Source organism: Arvicanthis niloticus, chromosome 4 (genome assembly GCF_011762505.2).
Source record: "Arvicanthis niloticus isolate mArvNil1 chromosome 4, mArvNil1.pat.X, whole genome shotgun sequence".
Classification (NCBI taxonomy): domain Eukaryota; kingdom Metazoa; phylum Chordata; class Mammalia; order Rodentia; family Muridae; genus Arvicanthis; species Arvicanthis niloticus.
In genome coordinates this window covers 75,242,392-75,258,618 of record NC_047661.1, presented here as the reverse complement: position 1 = coordinate 75,258,618, position 16,227 = coordinate 75,242,392, and the positions used below count along the sequence as shown (strand labels likewise).

The window sequence follows — 16,227 nt, the reverse complement described above, 5'->3', positions numbered from 1 at the left end:
TTATAGGCGTGCCTAACTATCCCAGCTTTTATGTGGGTACTGTGACCTCAAACTCAGTTCCTCATGCTTGTGCGGTCAGCACATTACCCACTAGGTCATCTCTAGTACCCATTTCATTTGTGTGTGTGTGTGTGTGTGTGTGTGTGTGTAGGTCAAAGAATGACTTGGTGCCTTTTTTTTTTCTTCCACCATGTCAGTCAGGGCAAGTCAACTCAGGTGCTGAGGCTTGGCAGCCAGAGCCTTTACCCAGTGAACCATCTTGATGGCCCCTGGTAGCACTTTACTACTTGGAATTTTAGATTGAATATGGTTTCCCTTTTCAATATATAAAAATTAACTAAGGACTTAGTTTCTATAACCATTACATAAGTAACACTAGACTTGAAAGTATCTGAAATTGTTTGTTAATTACAAGATCCATGATATTTGTTTATTTATTTATTCACTTATTTATTCTTGAGATAGGGTCTCTCTATGTACCTGTCTATCTTGGAACTCACTCTGTAGACCATGCTGGCCTTGAACTCACATATCCACCTGAGTCTCTGCCTCCTAAATATTAGAATTAAAGACACCTGTCAACATACCCAGCTAATTTTTTTTTTTTTTTTTAAAGTCTTGAGCCGGGCAGTGGTGGCACACGCCTTTAATCCCAGCACTTGGGAGGCAGAGGCAGGCAGATTTCTGAGTTCTAGGCCAGCCTGGTCTACAGAGTGAGTTCCAGGACAGCCAGGACTACACAGAGAAACCCTGTCTCGAAAAACCAGAAAAAACAACAACAATAATAATAATAAAAATAAAAAATAAAATAAAAAGATGTGAAAATATGAGACTATATAATGTAATTGATAGTATTTTATTCACCAGTAAACAGTTAAATATTTTGATTCTTGGAACACCAGAAGAATTGTACTTTTTAGTTCTGTCTCTTTGTCTTTGTAAAGATACTTGTTTTTCCATTTCTTCTTTGTCTTTGTAAAGATACTTGTTTTTCCATTTATTAGTATTTCTGTATGGCCCCAGATTGCTTTCTGTTTAATTGCCTTTGTCCTTGGCCACTTTAAAATAGTCATTCATTCATTCATTCATTCATTTGGTTTTTCTGTGACAAGGTGGTTTTGGGTTTTTTTGTTTGTTTGTTTGTTTGTGGGTTTTGGGTTTTGTTTTTTGTTTTTTGTTTTTTTGTTTGTTTGTTTGTTTTGTTTGTTTTGTTTGTTTTGTTTTGTTTTGTTTTGTTTTGTTTAGCTGTGGCTGTTCTGGAGCTCACTCTGTGGAACAGGGCTACCCCGAACTCAGAGATGCCCCACAAGTGGTGAGATCAAAGGTGTGCGCCACCACTGCCAGGGCAAAGTATTGTTGTTGTTTTTAATGTATATGGGTATTTGTCTGTATGTTTGTCTCTGTGCCCTGTTTGTGTCCACAAAAGCCAGAAGAGAACATTGGATCCCCTGGGACTGTTGTGCGCTGTTATGTAGGTGCTGGGAATCTAATTTGGGTCCTCTAAAAGAACAGCTGATGCTTTTAACCAAGGAACCATTTTTCCAGCTCCCACTTAATTTTTTTTTTCCCGGTTTTTTCGAGACAGGGTTTCTCTGTATAGCCTTGGCTGTCCTGGAACTCACTCTGTAGACCAGGCTGGCCTCAAACTCAGAAATCCGCCTGCCTCTGCCTCCCAAGTGCTGGGATTAAAGGCGTGTGCCACCACTGCCCAGCTGGATTTTTTTTTTTTTTTTTTTTTTTTAAGATTTAGTTTGTCTACTGTGTATAAGTGCCTAAATATGTGTGTGCCATACACTTTCTTCAGGTGCCTTCAGAGAGGCAGTAAGATGGGGCCTTTTATGTTGGTATCTGACCACATCCAGTTTATGGGGCTTAAAGTTCTTGATGGGATAAGACAGTGAAAACCAAACCAAATACAGCACATTGGGAAGTTATTCTTGAAGTTTGAAATTTAAACTCATGCTATAATTCAAGCATTTAAAGTTCAAACTTTAAAAATACTTTAAGAATATTACAAAAAAAAAAAAGTATATAGTTTTGCTCATGTGCCCCAGGATAACCTCAGACTTGGTATGTGTTACTAGAATGACCCTCGAGTCCTAATCTTCTTGCCTTTGTTCACTCCCCAGGCTGGGAATGTTTTTTATTTGATGTTGAGGCTGGTGCTGGTGGTGGTGGTCTGTCTTTGTTTTATTGAGTTGTTCACTCTTTCTTTTGGGGTTCCACTGAAGGTGTCAGAATTCCTCTAGGTAAGGGATGGGGATGTTCTGAGAGAAGATAATTCTCATTTGATGGTTTCTACTTTGTCTACTCTGTCTATACAATAGCTTATATGCTTGCTTATGTCCCAAGGGTGAGAGAGCTGTGTGTTATCGAGTTACGGTGGTGTATTGTGAGATGCTTCTTAGAGCAAGTGAGAGAAGGCACTGCTGAAGGAGGAGTTGTTAACAGAAAGGCTTGTTTGAAGGAGACAGAGTTCACAGGACTTTAGTCCCCTTCTTGTATAGTTTTTTAGTAGAATCTAACAGCAGAATTAGAGGTAACCCAAAATATAGTAGCACATACCTGTAAAGTCAGTGCCAGGAGGTGGAGTCAGGGGATCAGGAATTTGAGCCCACCTTGGCCTTCTCAAGACCCTGCCTCAGAAACAGAAAAGAACTCCTGAGGTGGAGGCAGACAGCTCCTCAGAGTTTGAAAGCAGCCTGGTCTATATAGCAAATCCCAGGCCCTACTTAGTGTGAGGCCTCGTGCTCAAGGCACCGTGACCAAGGAAATTCTTTTATTTTTATTATTTTTTAAAAATATTTATTTATTTCATGTATGTGAGGACACTGTTACTGTCTTTATTCACACCGAAGAGGGCATTGGCTCTCCATTACAGGTGGTTGTGAGCCCCCATGTGGTTGCTGGGAATTGAATTCAGGACCTCTGGAAGAACAGTCAGTGCTCTTAACCACTGAGCCATCTCTCCAGCTCCAAGGAAATTCTTTTAAAAGAAAACATTTAATTGAGAGTTTGCTTACAGTGTCAGGGGCTTCGGTCCATTATTGTCATGGCAGGGAATATGGTAACAAGCAGAAGTGATGGTGAAGTAGCCAAGAGTTACATACTGAGAGAGAGAGAGAGAGAGAGAGAGAGAGAGAGAGAGAGAGAGAGAGAGAGAGAACACGCACCTGTGAGAGCACACACAGAGTATAGGCTTTTGAAGAACTTTTGAGACTTCAAAGCCCACCTACAGTGACACAGTAACAAGGCCACACCTTCTAATCCTATTAAAGAGATCCACTCCCTGGTGACTAATTCTAGTATATGGCCCCATGAGGGCCATTCTTAATCAAGTTGGCACACCTTGTTTCAAAAAAAACAAAACAAACAAAAAACCCAACAAAAAACAGACAAGAAAGTGCTAGAGAGATGGTACACATTGTTGATGCGTATATACACATGCAGCCAAGCACACATAAAATAAAAATAATAAATGTAATTTTAAAACACAGAAAAGAAAGGTACAGGGAAAGCATTCATTAAGACTAATCCAAATCTCGGATTTTGTACTAGAAAGCTAAATTAGGTAGAGAAGGGGGGGAAAATGAGGGTTTTGGTAAGAGTAATTTAAATAATGTGTCAATACTGTGGAATTAATAGAAATAAGTGAGTTCTAAAAGAGACGGAGGAGGTGGAGAAAATGGACTGTTGTCTGGAGCTGTAGACTGGTCTAGCGGGAGTGCGCGTGGTCAGAGAAGGGGATGTATGAGCAGACCTTAGGAGTTAGTGAGTGTGAGGCCGCGGAGTCTGAGTAACCATACAACATGGATCATCCATGTGAGTATTAGAATTGTCTGTCCAGCATTTTAACAGTGAACCTTAGGTGAGTTGAGCCTTTGAAAACGTTAACCTTCATGTAAACCTGGAGTCAAATTATCCCCAGAACATTCAAATATTTCAAATAGCTTCACCCAGTAAATGGGGGGACTTAGATGTTTTGTGAGTAGTGTCTGGATTGGTTGATCTAATGATCTGTATGTGGAATACTGTTAAACATTATTTGCAGTTATTTTCAGATTAGAGATCAGTGTTGTACTTTGTCTTCTAACCTTGGTATTTTTGCAACAAGTTGAGTTCATTCAACTCTTTATGTATTCATTCATTCATTCATTCATTGGTCTCCATAAATATTTGGGGAAACAATTTTGTTTTGTTTTAGTTTCCTTTTTTTTTTTTAAATTAATCTTTTTTTTACACTCCAGATTTTATCCCCCTCCCGGTCCACCCTCTGACTGTTCCCCACCCCACCAGACCTCTCCACTCCCTGGGGCCTCCATTCTCTTGAGGGTTAGGTGCATTTTCTCTGACTGAACCCAGATTTGGCAATCCTCTGCTATATATGTCTTGAGGGTCTCATATCAGCTGGTATATGCTATCTGGTTGGTGGTCAGTGTTTGAGAGATCTCAGGGGTCCAGGTTAATTGAGACTGCTGGTCCTCCTACAGGGTCGCCCTCCTCCTCAGCTTCTTCCAGCTTTTTCCTAATTCAACCACAGGGGTCAGCAGTTTCTGTCCATGGGTTGGGTGTGAATATCTGCATCTGACTATTTCAGCTGCTTGTTGGGTCTTTAGGAGGGCAGTCATGATAGGTCGCTTTTTGTGACACTCCATAGTCTCAGTAATTAGTGTCAGGCCTTGGGACCTCCCCTTGAGCTGGATCTCACTTTGGGTCTGTCACTGGACCTCCTTTTCCTCAGGCTCTTCTCTGTTTTTGTTCCTGTAGTTCTTTCAGACAGGAACAATTATGGGTCAGAGTTTTGACTGCACTCTTTTTTTTTGGCTAATATCCACTTATTAGTGATACCATACATGTTCTTTTGGGTCTGAGTTATCTCACTCAGGATAATCAGGATATTTTCTAGTTCTATCCATTTACCTGCAAATCTTGTTCTTAATAACTGAGTAGTATTCCATTGTGTAAATGAACCACATTTTCTGTATCCATTGTTTTGTCGTGAGACATCTGGGTTCTTTCTAGCGTCTAGCTATCACAAACAAGACGGATATGAACATAGTGGAACATGTACCCCTGTGGCCTGGTAGGGCGTCTTTTGAGTATATTCCCAAAGTGGTATAGCTGGATCTTCAGGTAGATCTATTTCCAATTTTCTGAGGAACCTCCAGATTGATTTCCAGAATGATTGTACCAGCTTGCAGTCCCACCAGCAATGGAGGAGTGTTTCTCTTTCTCCACATCCTCACCAACAGGTGCTGTCACCTGAGTTTTTGATCTTAACCTGTCTGATTGCTGTAAGGTGAAATCTCACAGTCTTTTTGATTTGCATTTCCCTGATCATTAAGGACTTTGAACTTTTCTTTAGGTGCTTTTCAGCCATTCAAGATTCCTCTGTTGTGAATTCTCTGTTTAGTTCTATGACCCATTTTTTGATTGGGTTGTTTGGTTGTTTAGTGGTTAGCTTCTTGTTTTAATTTTTTAATTTTTTTTTTTTTTAAGGTTTTTCAAGACAGGGTTTCTCTGTGTATCTCTGGCTGTCCTGAAACTCACTCTGTAGACCAGGCTGGCCTCAAACTCAGAAATCCGGCTGCCTCTGCCTCCCAAGTGCTGGGATTAAAGGCGTGCGCCACCACTGCCCCGCTGGATTTTTTTTTTTCTTTAGTGCCAGGTATCTACAGAATGAGGTGGTCTACTTGAGAAGTACCTTGGACAGAAATTTAACCTCAAATAGTTAAGGGTTTTTTAGTATATTTAATAAATTAATCCATTAGTTAATTATTTATTACTCCCTCCATGTAATTAGCTCATGTAAAAGCAGTTAACTGGGGCTGGAGAGATGCTCAGGTTGGAAGCACTGGCTACTTTTAAGTCCTTTTTTGGCCTCTGTGAGCACTATATATGTACATAGACAAGCAGGTAAAACACACATAAGCATAAAATAATAACATGTAAATTTTTAAAAGTTAGTTGTTTGAAAACAATGTATTTGGAAAAAGTTAATGACTTTTTTTTTTTTTTTTGGTCTCTTCTCTCCAGCTACATATCCCCACCGTTTGAATCTCTTTTATCTTGCCAATGATGTCATACAGAATTGTAAAAGGAAAAATGCAATCATATTCCGTGAATCATTTGCTGATGTGCTTCCTGAAGCGGCTGCTCTAGTGAAGTAAGTAAATCCTTATTGTACTTGAGGATTTAAATTTGTTTTTAATTTTTATTTTCTTGTTTTTGCACTTATTGACAAGAACATATGTAATTACGCATATTTCAAGACCCAAGTAAAATATTGTGTTAATGACCAAGTATAATGGTGTTTGTTTTTAATTTCAGCACCTGGGGAGCCGGGGAAGGCAGAGCTCATAAATTTGAGACCTTGTTTCAAAAAAGCAAAAATGGGATAGAGATAGGAAGTGGTAGATCATTCTTATATCTCTCTGGATTCATTCATAGTTTAATTTTTAGTGTTCTTCAATTTACAGATTTTTTAAAAAGATTTATTTATTTTATGTATATGAGTACACTGTAGCTGTCTTCAGACACACCAGAAGAGGGCATCAGATCCCATTACAGATGATTGTGAGCCACCATGTGGTTGCTGGAAATTGAACTCAGGACCTCTGGAAGAGCAGTCAGTGCTTTTAACTGCTGAGCCATCTCTCCAGCCCCTATAGACTTTTTTTTTTTTTTTTTTTTTTTTTAAATAATGAAGGAGTCTCAGCATAAAAATATAAGGAGAAGAATTGGAAGTATAATCTGTTCCAGTTAATAAACCTTTAGAAAACACCAGGGGTAGCATTTTATAAAAGTTCAGTATAACTTAATGTTTTTTGCATATGCCATTAGGTATCCAAAGTAGTTGTTTGTATGTACATAATGTCACAGACTCAGAATGAGGACAGGAAGTATGCCATGTTAGTTTGTTGTTTGCTTGGTTTGGGGTTGGTAAGGTGTTTGTTGTTTTGTTTTATTTATTTTAGTTTTTACTTATTTATTTTTTATGTGTGTGGATGTTTTGGCTGCATGTATGTATGTGTACCATATGAAGGGCCAACAGAAGCCAGAGAGAGTATCAGATCCCCTGCAACTAGAATTATAGATGGTTGAAAGCCACATGTGGATACAGGAAGTTGAATCTGGGTCCTTTGGAGGAGTGGCTAGTACTCTTAACTGCTGAGTCAGCTCTCCCGTTCCCCTATTTTAATTTCCCTTAAGGCAAAATCTTGCTATGGAGCCCAACCCAGCCTTTAGTCGTGGCCATTCTTCTTTCTCTGCCTCCCAAATGTTGGAGTCACAGGTGTGACCCACATAATCAGTTAGGTTAATTTTCTACTCTTATACTGTAGTGCCCATATAGCTTGGTGGATGTGCTTTAAACATGCTGGCTCTGTTTGCCCTTGGTGGGCATATTAGGCTGCTGGATGCTCTCTCATCCTCTGCCCTTATTTTGCATTTGGAGATCATATCCATTCAGTCCCTCCTTTTTCTTTTCTTTCCACCATGCCCAGCTCATTGACTCTTCTCTGTTTGTTTGTTTTCTGTATTTGAGGGTGTTAGGTTTAGATTTATTATCTTTCTTTTGTGTGTATGGGTGCTGTGCCTGCTTGCCTGCCAGTGAGTGAGAAGCTGCTGTCCATTTCTCAGAACATGTGTTGTAGGGTGGAGTTGATTCATGATTAGTGTTTACTAAACCTTAAAGGAAGAAAACCTCAGTGTTTCTTCTATCCTAGTGCAGTTATTTTGGTTTCTGTATTCATGTTTTTGTTTTGGTGCTGAAGGTGTAAAACAGGGCCTTGGATATGGATACTTGGTAGGCCAGTGCTGTATCACTATGATATATCCCAGCTTTGTTTTGATTTGTTAAATTTTTATTTTTATGTGTATGATTGTTATGCCTATACACACACATGTATGCGTGTGTGTGTGTGTGTGTGTGTGTGTGTGTGTGTGTATGCACAGCACATGCATGACTTGTGTCAGTGGAGACTAGATCCTCTAGGACTGGAATTACAGACAGTTGTAAGCCCGACTTGGGTGTAAAGCACCGAACCAGGTCCTCTGTAAGAGAGTACTTTTAACTGCTATCTCTCCAACACCATTTGTTATGTTTTTGTTTCATTATTACATTTACTTAATATATGTATACATATGGAGGTCAGAGGACAACTTTTAGGAGTTAATTTTCATTTCACCATGAGGGTCCCAAAGATAGAACTGAGTTCTCAGTTTTTGACCAAATTCTTCCTTAAAATTTTTTTAAATTTTATTTGTTTGTTTGTTTGTTTGTTTGTTTAGGATTTTCGGGGCAAGGTTTCTCTGTGTAACTTTACCTGTCCTGGAACTATCTCTCTAGACCAGGATGACCTGGAACTCAGAGATCCACCTCCCTCTGCATCCCAAGTTTTGGGACTAAAGGTGTGCACCACCACCATCCCACCCCTGATTTAAATTTCTTTCTTTGGGGTTGGGGATTTAGCTCAGTGGTAGAGCGCTTGCCTAGCAAGCGCAAGGCCCTGGGTTCGGTCCTCAACTCTGAAAAAAAAAAAATTCTTTTTATGCCAAACATGGTAATACATGCTTTTAATTATAGCATTTGGGATGCAGAGGCAAGCAAAGTGGCTTTCTGTGAATTCAAGGGCAGCCTGATGTACAGAGTGAGTACCAGAACAGCCAGGGTTATAAGAGTGAGACCTTTTCTCAGGAAGGAAGGAAGGAAGGAAGGAAAGGAAGGAAAGGAAGGAAGGAAGGAAGGAAGGAAGGAAGGAAGGAAGTGAGGAAGGGAGGAAAGGAGGAAGGGAGGAAGGGAGGGGAGTAAACAAACACTTGTCTTGGGGGGGCAGGGAAGGCACGGCACGGTATCCATGAATACTAGAAGAGGATGTTAGATCCCAGGAGCTGAAGTTACAGGCAGTTGGAAGTTGCCCATTTTGGGTGCTGGAAACCCAACTTGGGTCTTCTGCAAGAGCAGTACCCATTGACTTGCTGTGCCATCCCTCTGGCCCCATGTTTTTATTTTGTTAGATTCAGCTTAGCCTTTAGAGTGCTAATTGTTTCAGGCATTGACTAGACCTTTGAATTTCATAAGTATCAGAAAGTTTATTATATATCTGTAGCCTTATTTTTGTCATTGATAAAAGTATTGAATAAGGACATTTTCCTTAGCAATAAATAATGCAGGAAGAAATATTTAAAGATATACACAAAGCTAGAGAGTTGGCTCAGTACTTGCTGATCTTCCAGAGGACCCAGGTTTGGTTCCCAGCACCCATAGGATATGCAAACCTTCCCTAATTCCAGTTCTTGGAATATCCAACATCCTTTTCTGACCTCCTTGGGTACTGGACACACACATGTGACACGTGTGTATATGTGTAGACAAAACACATAAAGTAAATAAGTAGATCTTTTTTCATAACTAAAAATATGTAAAAGAAGAAATTTAGGTGATAGTAAGTTGTTGAGTATGTAACAGATTTCTAGTTTGAGGGTAAGTCAACTTGTTGTGTTGTGTTTGATTTCTGAGAATGGGTTTCTCTCTGTAACAGCCCTGGATATCCTGGAATTTGCTTTTTAGACCATACTAAACTCACAGAGATCCACTTGCCTCTGCCTCCCATGTGCTGGAATTAAAGGCTTGTGTCACTACACCTAGCCCATAAGTCAACATTTTTACATTTTACTTTTCTTCCAGGGATCCATCTGTCTCTAAGTCTATAGAACGAATCTTCAAAATCTGGGAAGATCGAAATGTGTACCCAGAAGACATGATTGTGGCATTGAGAGAAGCTTTAAGTAAGTTCCTTTTTTTTACTAAAAGAATTTAGGTCAGTCTTTATAGTTCTGTCTGTACTTACAGATTTTTCTGTTGTATAACACTAAAGGGGGTGGAAGAATCTGGCTTGATTTGTTTAGAATTGAATACATAAATATATGAATGTTTGAACTCAGAATAGAACTGATTGGTGTAGGGAGTTAGACCTTTGTTTCTGCCGACTAAAAGCAAACATGTTAAGTGAGATTACCCATCTGACTCTTTTTCTGTATTTGCTTTCATTAAGCATTTCAGAGTAGCCAGGCAGTGGTGGCGCACGCCTTTAATCCCAGCACCTGGGAGGCAGAGGCAGGCGGATTTCTGAGTTTGAGGCCAGCCTTCAGCCAGTCTTCAGAGTGAGCTCCAGGACAGCCAGGGCTACACAGAGAAACCCTGTCCTGGAAAAAAAAAAAAAAAAAGTATTTCAGAGTATTCATTGGTTATGTTTAATAAATACTGCTCTGTCTTATTATTGGAGAAAGTTTGGGCATGGTTTTATAGCTTTTAAGTTGGTGGTAAGCATTCTTGAATAGTCTCTAATCTCCATTTGACTTAGATTTGCAGTAAGTTATATATCTATTCTTGGGTTTGTGTGTGTGTGTTTGTATGTGTTTAAGTAAATTAGTTCTTACTTATAAGATTTAGGTAACTAAATCACTGAATAGAAATTGATAATAATTATTACTGTGACCAGTATCAGACCATCACTAGAGATTTGGTTTTAAAAGTACACCTTCTAAGAAGCTGTTAAATCCTTCATATGAGTTTGTGTTCTATTCAAAAGTAACTTATTTTTAGCGTCTGCTTTTTTTTTTCCGAATTAGAGGTTTCATTAATTATATATACATATTTTTACATTTATTTAATAGCTTCTTAGATTTGGTGGGTGTTTTCTGGTTTTGTTTTTGTTTTTATAAAAATGAAAGAAAAGAAATAAAAGAAACTACAGAGTCACGGATTGCCTTTTTTCATGCTACAACTTTGGCACTGAAGTGGACAGACAGAGCAGCTTCCCATAATGCCAGACTGCAAAAACTGCAATGTTTTCCAGGTACCACTTTCAAAACTCAGAAGCAGCTGAAAGAAAATCTGAACAAACAACCGAATAAGCAGTGGAAGAAATCACAAAGTAAGGAACAAAATCTCAACTAACGTAAAATTACCTCCTCCTTTTGGAGCAGAAGAAAATGTAGACCGTTTGACATCGTACCTGGCATAAACCATGGGCAAGCCTGTGTTTTCCAGGCCTGGGAGGCTCCCAGTGACTTAGACTAATCAAGCCAGCATGAAGTTACTTCTTTAAAAAAAAACAAACAAACAAACAAAAACTACTATTAAAAGAAATACAGAAAAGGGTTTAATTGAGCGAAGATCCAGGAGTAGTTGGGGTATTGAAAGAAGAAAAAAAAAAAATACTTGCTAGTACCCAGGCAATTCCCACATTCAAAGATTTGTGAAGTTAGAGGCAGCTGGCTTTACACCACAGAGCGGAAGAGGAGACTAGGCATTAAGAAGCATTTCTCTGGGAGCTATGAAAGCCTTCAGATTTGGGGATACAGTCTACCAATTAGACATGGGCCTCCAATTTTGGCCAGAAACGTTCTCTATCTGGAGCTCCTGTTGTGTTTGTCCCATTTACCCAGCATGATATCAAGGGAGTGGAATGCTGCATGTGATAGACTGTTGTGGGCAACCTGAGGGATGTCGAGAAACTGGAAGGTTTGGAGGGATGACGGTGAAAGACAGTGGAGAATTGGGAGGTGACACAAGAGAGCTGGGATGTTTGCTCCATCAAGCATGTGATACTCACCATGGTTAAGGGAGTCCTCTGGCATCCTTTTGTCATACATTGCATGCTTAGGAACAATGGGATCCATCAATTTGACCAAAGTTCAGTCCCAGTGATAATGCGTTTAGACCTTTGTTGCTATGAACTGAGTCAGCTAAAATATAATCCACACTTAACCAGATGGAAGTTGGTATTTGTAGAGAATCTTCTCCATCCAGTGCTCAGGAGTAATTGGATGTCTTGTTCCTGAACTCTCTTACACTGGGATACTGAGATTTTCTTACACTTGATGAAACTAGGAGAAGGTACTTCATGTACCTACCTCAATGTCTTCAAATCATTAATTTGGGGATGTAACAAGTCTGTTGGAGGTAAGTTGGCTAGACTTATCTAAGTAATTTATTTTTCTGTTGGCCATATTTAGGAGTATTAAATTTCATAGTAAATTTACTGCAGGATTATTTTATGTCTTATGTGTGCATGGCTGCTGTATGTTTGCAGAGTACACCCTTAACTCTACATTTCAGTTTTCCTGGATTTGGTTGAGTCTTTGTGCTGTATTCTTAATGAATTTTTATTTCATTCAACAGCATCCACGAATCCAAAAGCTGCTCTCAAATCTAAGATTGTTGCTGAGTTTCGAGTAAGTTACAGAATGCATTCAGTATACCAAAGACCATTTACTCACCTCTGAAGCCAGCTCCCTCTTATACTTAGGGAATATTGCTCTGTTGTATGTAGGGGATCCAGAACAGGAATAGCTTGCCTAGAGGTTGTTTTCCTAATGGAGAAACAGCCTTCCAGAACATCTGCTGCTAACTTAGCTCTGTGCATAGTCTATGATATCAGGAGCCTCCTTTTTAAATTCAGCACAACTAAATTAAAATTGTCTTAAAGCAGAACAAGACTATGTATCTAATTAAATTTAAGGAGTGTGTAAGGGTTTGTTACAGTGTTAACCTTGTTTCTGTAAATTAACTTGGATAATTAGGGACTGGGGAGGGCCACTGCTAACCTGAATTTGCTTCTGAAACACACATGAAAAGAGAGAGCCGACTCCTCCTACAGGATTTGTCAGCTGACCTCTACACATGCACTATGCACCTTGTGCTGCACAAATTAAAAAGTCAATGTAGAATTTAAAAACATTTTTAATTTAAAAAAAAGGATTTTTTTTTTTTAAAGTATATAATTTACTGGTTGTGATGGTGAAAGGCTTATTCTGTCACTCAGGAGGCAAGAACAAATTTGAGGCCAGCCTGGTCTATGGAGCAAGTTTCAGGGCTATGTAGGAAGATCCTATCTTCCTAAATCTAAAAGTAAGTGTGTTTCTAAGAGTATGGTTTTGACATGAGAATTAAAGACTGATTTCTGTTGCTCTGAGGAAAAACAAAAGTTTTTCCCCTAAGGGCTTTGCTAGTCATTAGTCTGATATATCAAGGGGAGAGAATATATAATCCTATAAATGAAATTTGACTGTGATCTGTGTTCAGTCTCAGGCCCTCATTGAAGAATTGCTGATGTACAAACGCTCAGAAGATCAGATAGAACTGAAGGAGAAACAGTTGTCAACTATGAGAGTGGATGTCTGCAGCACAGAAACTCTCAAGTGTTTAAAAGGTAACGGATACATCTTTTCAAATAAAATAATAAAATAGCTCACTGTTTCCTTTCTTGTTCTTTGATTTTATGTAATCAGACTAGTTTGTCCCATAAAGAGAATTTTCAGTGTGGTTCTGGGAAGAATCACCTACAGTGTTTAAAGAGAGATAGAGTGAAACAATTTTCAGAACCCTTGTGGTTCCACTGATTTCCCAGGTAGATTTGTATAAGCCTCATAAATAAATAAATTTCCCTACAGAGGAGCAGGAATTTGGTTTTGTTTTTTGTGGGGTTTAAAAGATTTATTTATTTTATTTTCTGTGTGTCAATATTTTGCTAGAATATATGCATCATATCTGTGCCTGGTACCTACAGACGCCAGAAGGGCGTTAGATCTCTTGGGGTTAAGGATGGTTGTGCGCCATCATCAGAATGCTAGGAACAGAACCTAGGTCCTTTGTAAGAGCAACAAATGCTCTTAACCCCTGAGCCATCTCTCCAGCCCCTGGTTTTGGTTGTTTGGGTTTTGGTTTTTTCTTTCATTTTGGGGGTAGGGGGTAGGGAGTTGTTTGCTACAGGGTTTCACACTGTAGACCAGACTAGTCTTGAACTCAAAAAGGTCTACTACCTGCCTCTGCCTCTGCCCCCTGTGCACCACTACACTTGACTTCAAATACAGATTCTTATTCTCACTTTCTTGCTGTTTAGAATTATAAGCCATCAGCTTTTCTTCCCTTCTGTGGTTCATTGGTTTTGTTCTTTAGTAAGATCATACTATCGTCTTGTAAAGTCTAGTTATTCCTCTCCTTGTTCACATTATAGTTAAAATTATACTCGTAATTTATTAGAATCTAAATGTCCTGCAGTCAAAGACTATCTTTTACCTGATTATTGCTCTACGCTAATGCTTGAACAGATACACGTATATGCATTTGGTGTGCATCTTTAGAGTAATGAATAAATGATGATTAGCGCTTCACTTTTGTATCTGTTTTGCTCCTGTACCATGCTTTATTTTTACTTAATTATTTGTAGGGTAACAGAATATTTTACTAGAACATAAGATTTATAGATGTTTCTAGATAAGCCATACAAAATGGTCACAAGCTCTTTTTTTCTTTCTTTGGGTTTTGTTTGTTTGTGGGGTTTTTTTTTTTTTTTTTTTTGCGACAGGGTTTCTCTGTATACCCCTGGCTGTCCTGGAACTCACTCTGTAGACCAGGCTAGCCTCGAACTCAGAAATCCTTCTGCCTCTGCGTCCCAAGTGCTGGGATTAAAGGCATGTGCCACCACTGCCCAGCAAGCTCTCTTTTTTCTAAAGAGCAAAATCTACACTTTATAGCAAAGTCAGAATGCTGTTAGTGAGGGTTGTGGTATTTGTTTAATGTTCTCATTTTGATTTAGACAAAATAGTGAGTGACCCAGCATGGGTGCTGGGAACTGAACCCAGGTCCTCTGGAAGGATGGCACATATTCTTAACCACTGGACCTCTCTGGTCCACATCCTTCATTGTGCAAACATTCTCCATACTCCTCAGGAATATCAGAATAAAATTCCACTTTTTTTTTTAACTTGTATTTACTTTCTGTAGTGCAGAATATTCTATAATATGTTTCTTCCATGAGAAACTAAAGTTTAGAGAAGTTAAGTCATCTCTGGGGCATTAGATAAAAGTTCTTCACTCTTCTGTGCAAAGTGTCCTTAAAATCCAGCAAATGCTCCTTTCCTTGTGCCTGCTGAAATACAGCACTGCATAAGGGCATTCGCTTCATCTTTGCCTTTCATCAGCTATGCAGTGTGAGCAGCTACGCATCTCTGCATGAGCTCTCAGCTCTCTCATGGGCACCACAGAGCTCTGCAGGATGCTTCCGCACAGTGGTTAGGATTAAATTCGATGCCTTATGTTCAAGTTAACATGTGGTGCACAGGACAAAAATGAGTGGATAGTGCTGAAGTCACTCTGATCATCAAGTGTATCTTCACTTACTCTTGTTCTGCCAAGATATTTTGTTTACACTCAATGGACACACCCTTAGAAACATTACAAAATAGAAGCCCAGGCATCATGATCTTTGGTGACCAAATGCACAGTCGCAGATCTATGTCACCGTTGTAAAGCATGAACAGAGCAGAAAGCATCATTTGTGTCAATGTGAACTGTTATAAATGGTGTGTGTGTGTGTGTGTGTTGGCAGTGGCACACACTTTCCCTCTCCCCACTAGCTGTTAAATACAGCTACCCAGTTTAGAATACATTCTTAGCCAAGTCTAACTTCATAGAGATACTGAAGCAAAATGGGAACATTTAACTTAACTTCTCTGAACTTTAGTTTCTCATGGAAGAGACATATTGTAGAATATTCTGCACTACAGAAAGTAGATACAGGTTAAAAAAAAAAAAGTGGAATTTTATTCTGATATTCCTGAGGAGTATGGAGAATGTTTGCACAATGAAGGATGTGGACCAGAGAGGTCCAGTGGTTAAGAATATGTGCCATCCTTCCAGAGGACCTGGGTTCAGTTCCCAGCACCCATGCTGGGTGACTCACCACCATTGGCCTGTAATTCCAGTTCCTTGCTTGCTCATATACAAAAAAAAAAAAAAAAATTAAAACTTTTTTTAAAAAATGTAACCAGTTCAGCTGAACTTTATCTTAATTACAGTACAGACACCTTTATTCTGGAGTCACTCTCACAAGTTCACATGGATCTGTTGTTGTCCATCTGTGCAGTGTGTGTTGGTGTGTGGGGAGATTTGGTTTATAGTCTGGTGACACGAATCTATAATATTAACCACTGGGGGAAGTTGGAGGACAAAGAACAATCTGAACAACTTCTTGAAACTATATCAACAAAAGTTTAGACTAGAAATATTACTCACTAACAGGCAGATCTGGTGGCACATGCTAGTACTCTGAGCACTTGGGAGGCTGAGGCAAAGGATCGTGAGTTTGAGACCATCATGGGCTACATAGTGAGTTTAAGACATGGTTAGTCTGCATAGTCACTCTCTTAAAACAAAAATAA

The 16,227-nt window shown here is 39.2% G+C and overlaps 1 protein-coding gene across 8 annotated transcripts in view; it reads left to right on the top strand.

Moving 5' to 3' along the window:
• The window catches only part of Rprd2 (regulation of nuclear pre-mRNA domain containing 2), a 60,925-nt gene that overhangs the window by 19,617 nt on the left and 25,081 nt on the right, over positions 1 to 16,227 (top strand). For 4 of the 8 annotated variants that reach the window (XR_013109954.1, XM_076932929.1, XM_034500200.2 and 1 more), the window contains exons 2-6: positions 6,037 to 6,166; positions 9,689 to 9,789; positions 10,860 to 10,937; positions 12,188 to 12,240; positions 13,091 to 13,217. Coding sequence is in view for 6 of the 8 variants with exons in the window: in XM_076932929.1 (XP_076789044.1) it covers positions 6,037 to 6,166; positions 9,689 to 9,789; positions 10,860 to 10,937; positions 12,188 to 12,240; positions 13,091 to 13,217 (489 nt within the window). In the remaining 2 variants the exon portion in view is untranslated. The remainder of the gene's footprint in view (positions 1 to 6,036; positions 6,167 to 9,688; positions 9,790 to 10,859; positions 10,938 to 12,187; positions 12,241 to 13,090; positions 13,218 to 16,227) is intronic. The other 4 variants (XR_013109955.1, XM_034500201.2, XM_034500202.2 and 1 more) reach the window with 1 other exon arrangement.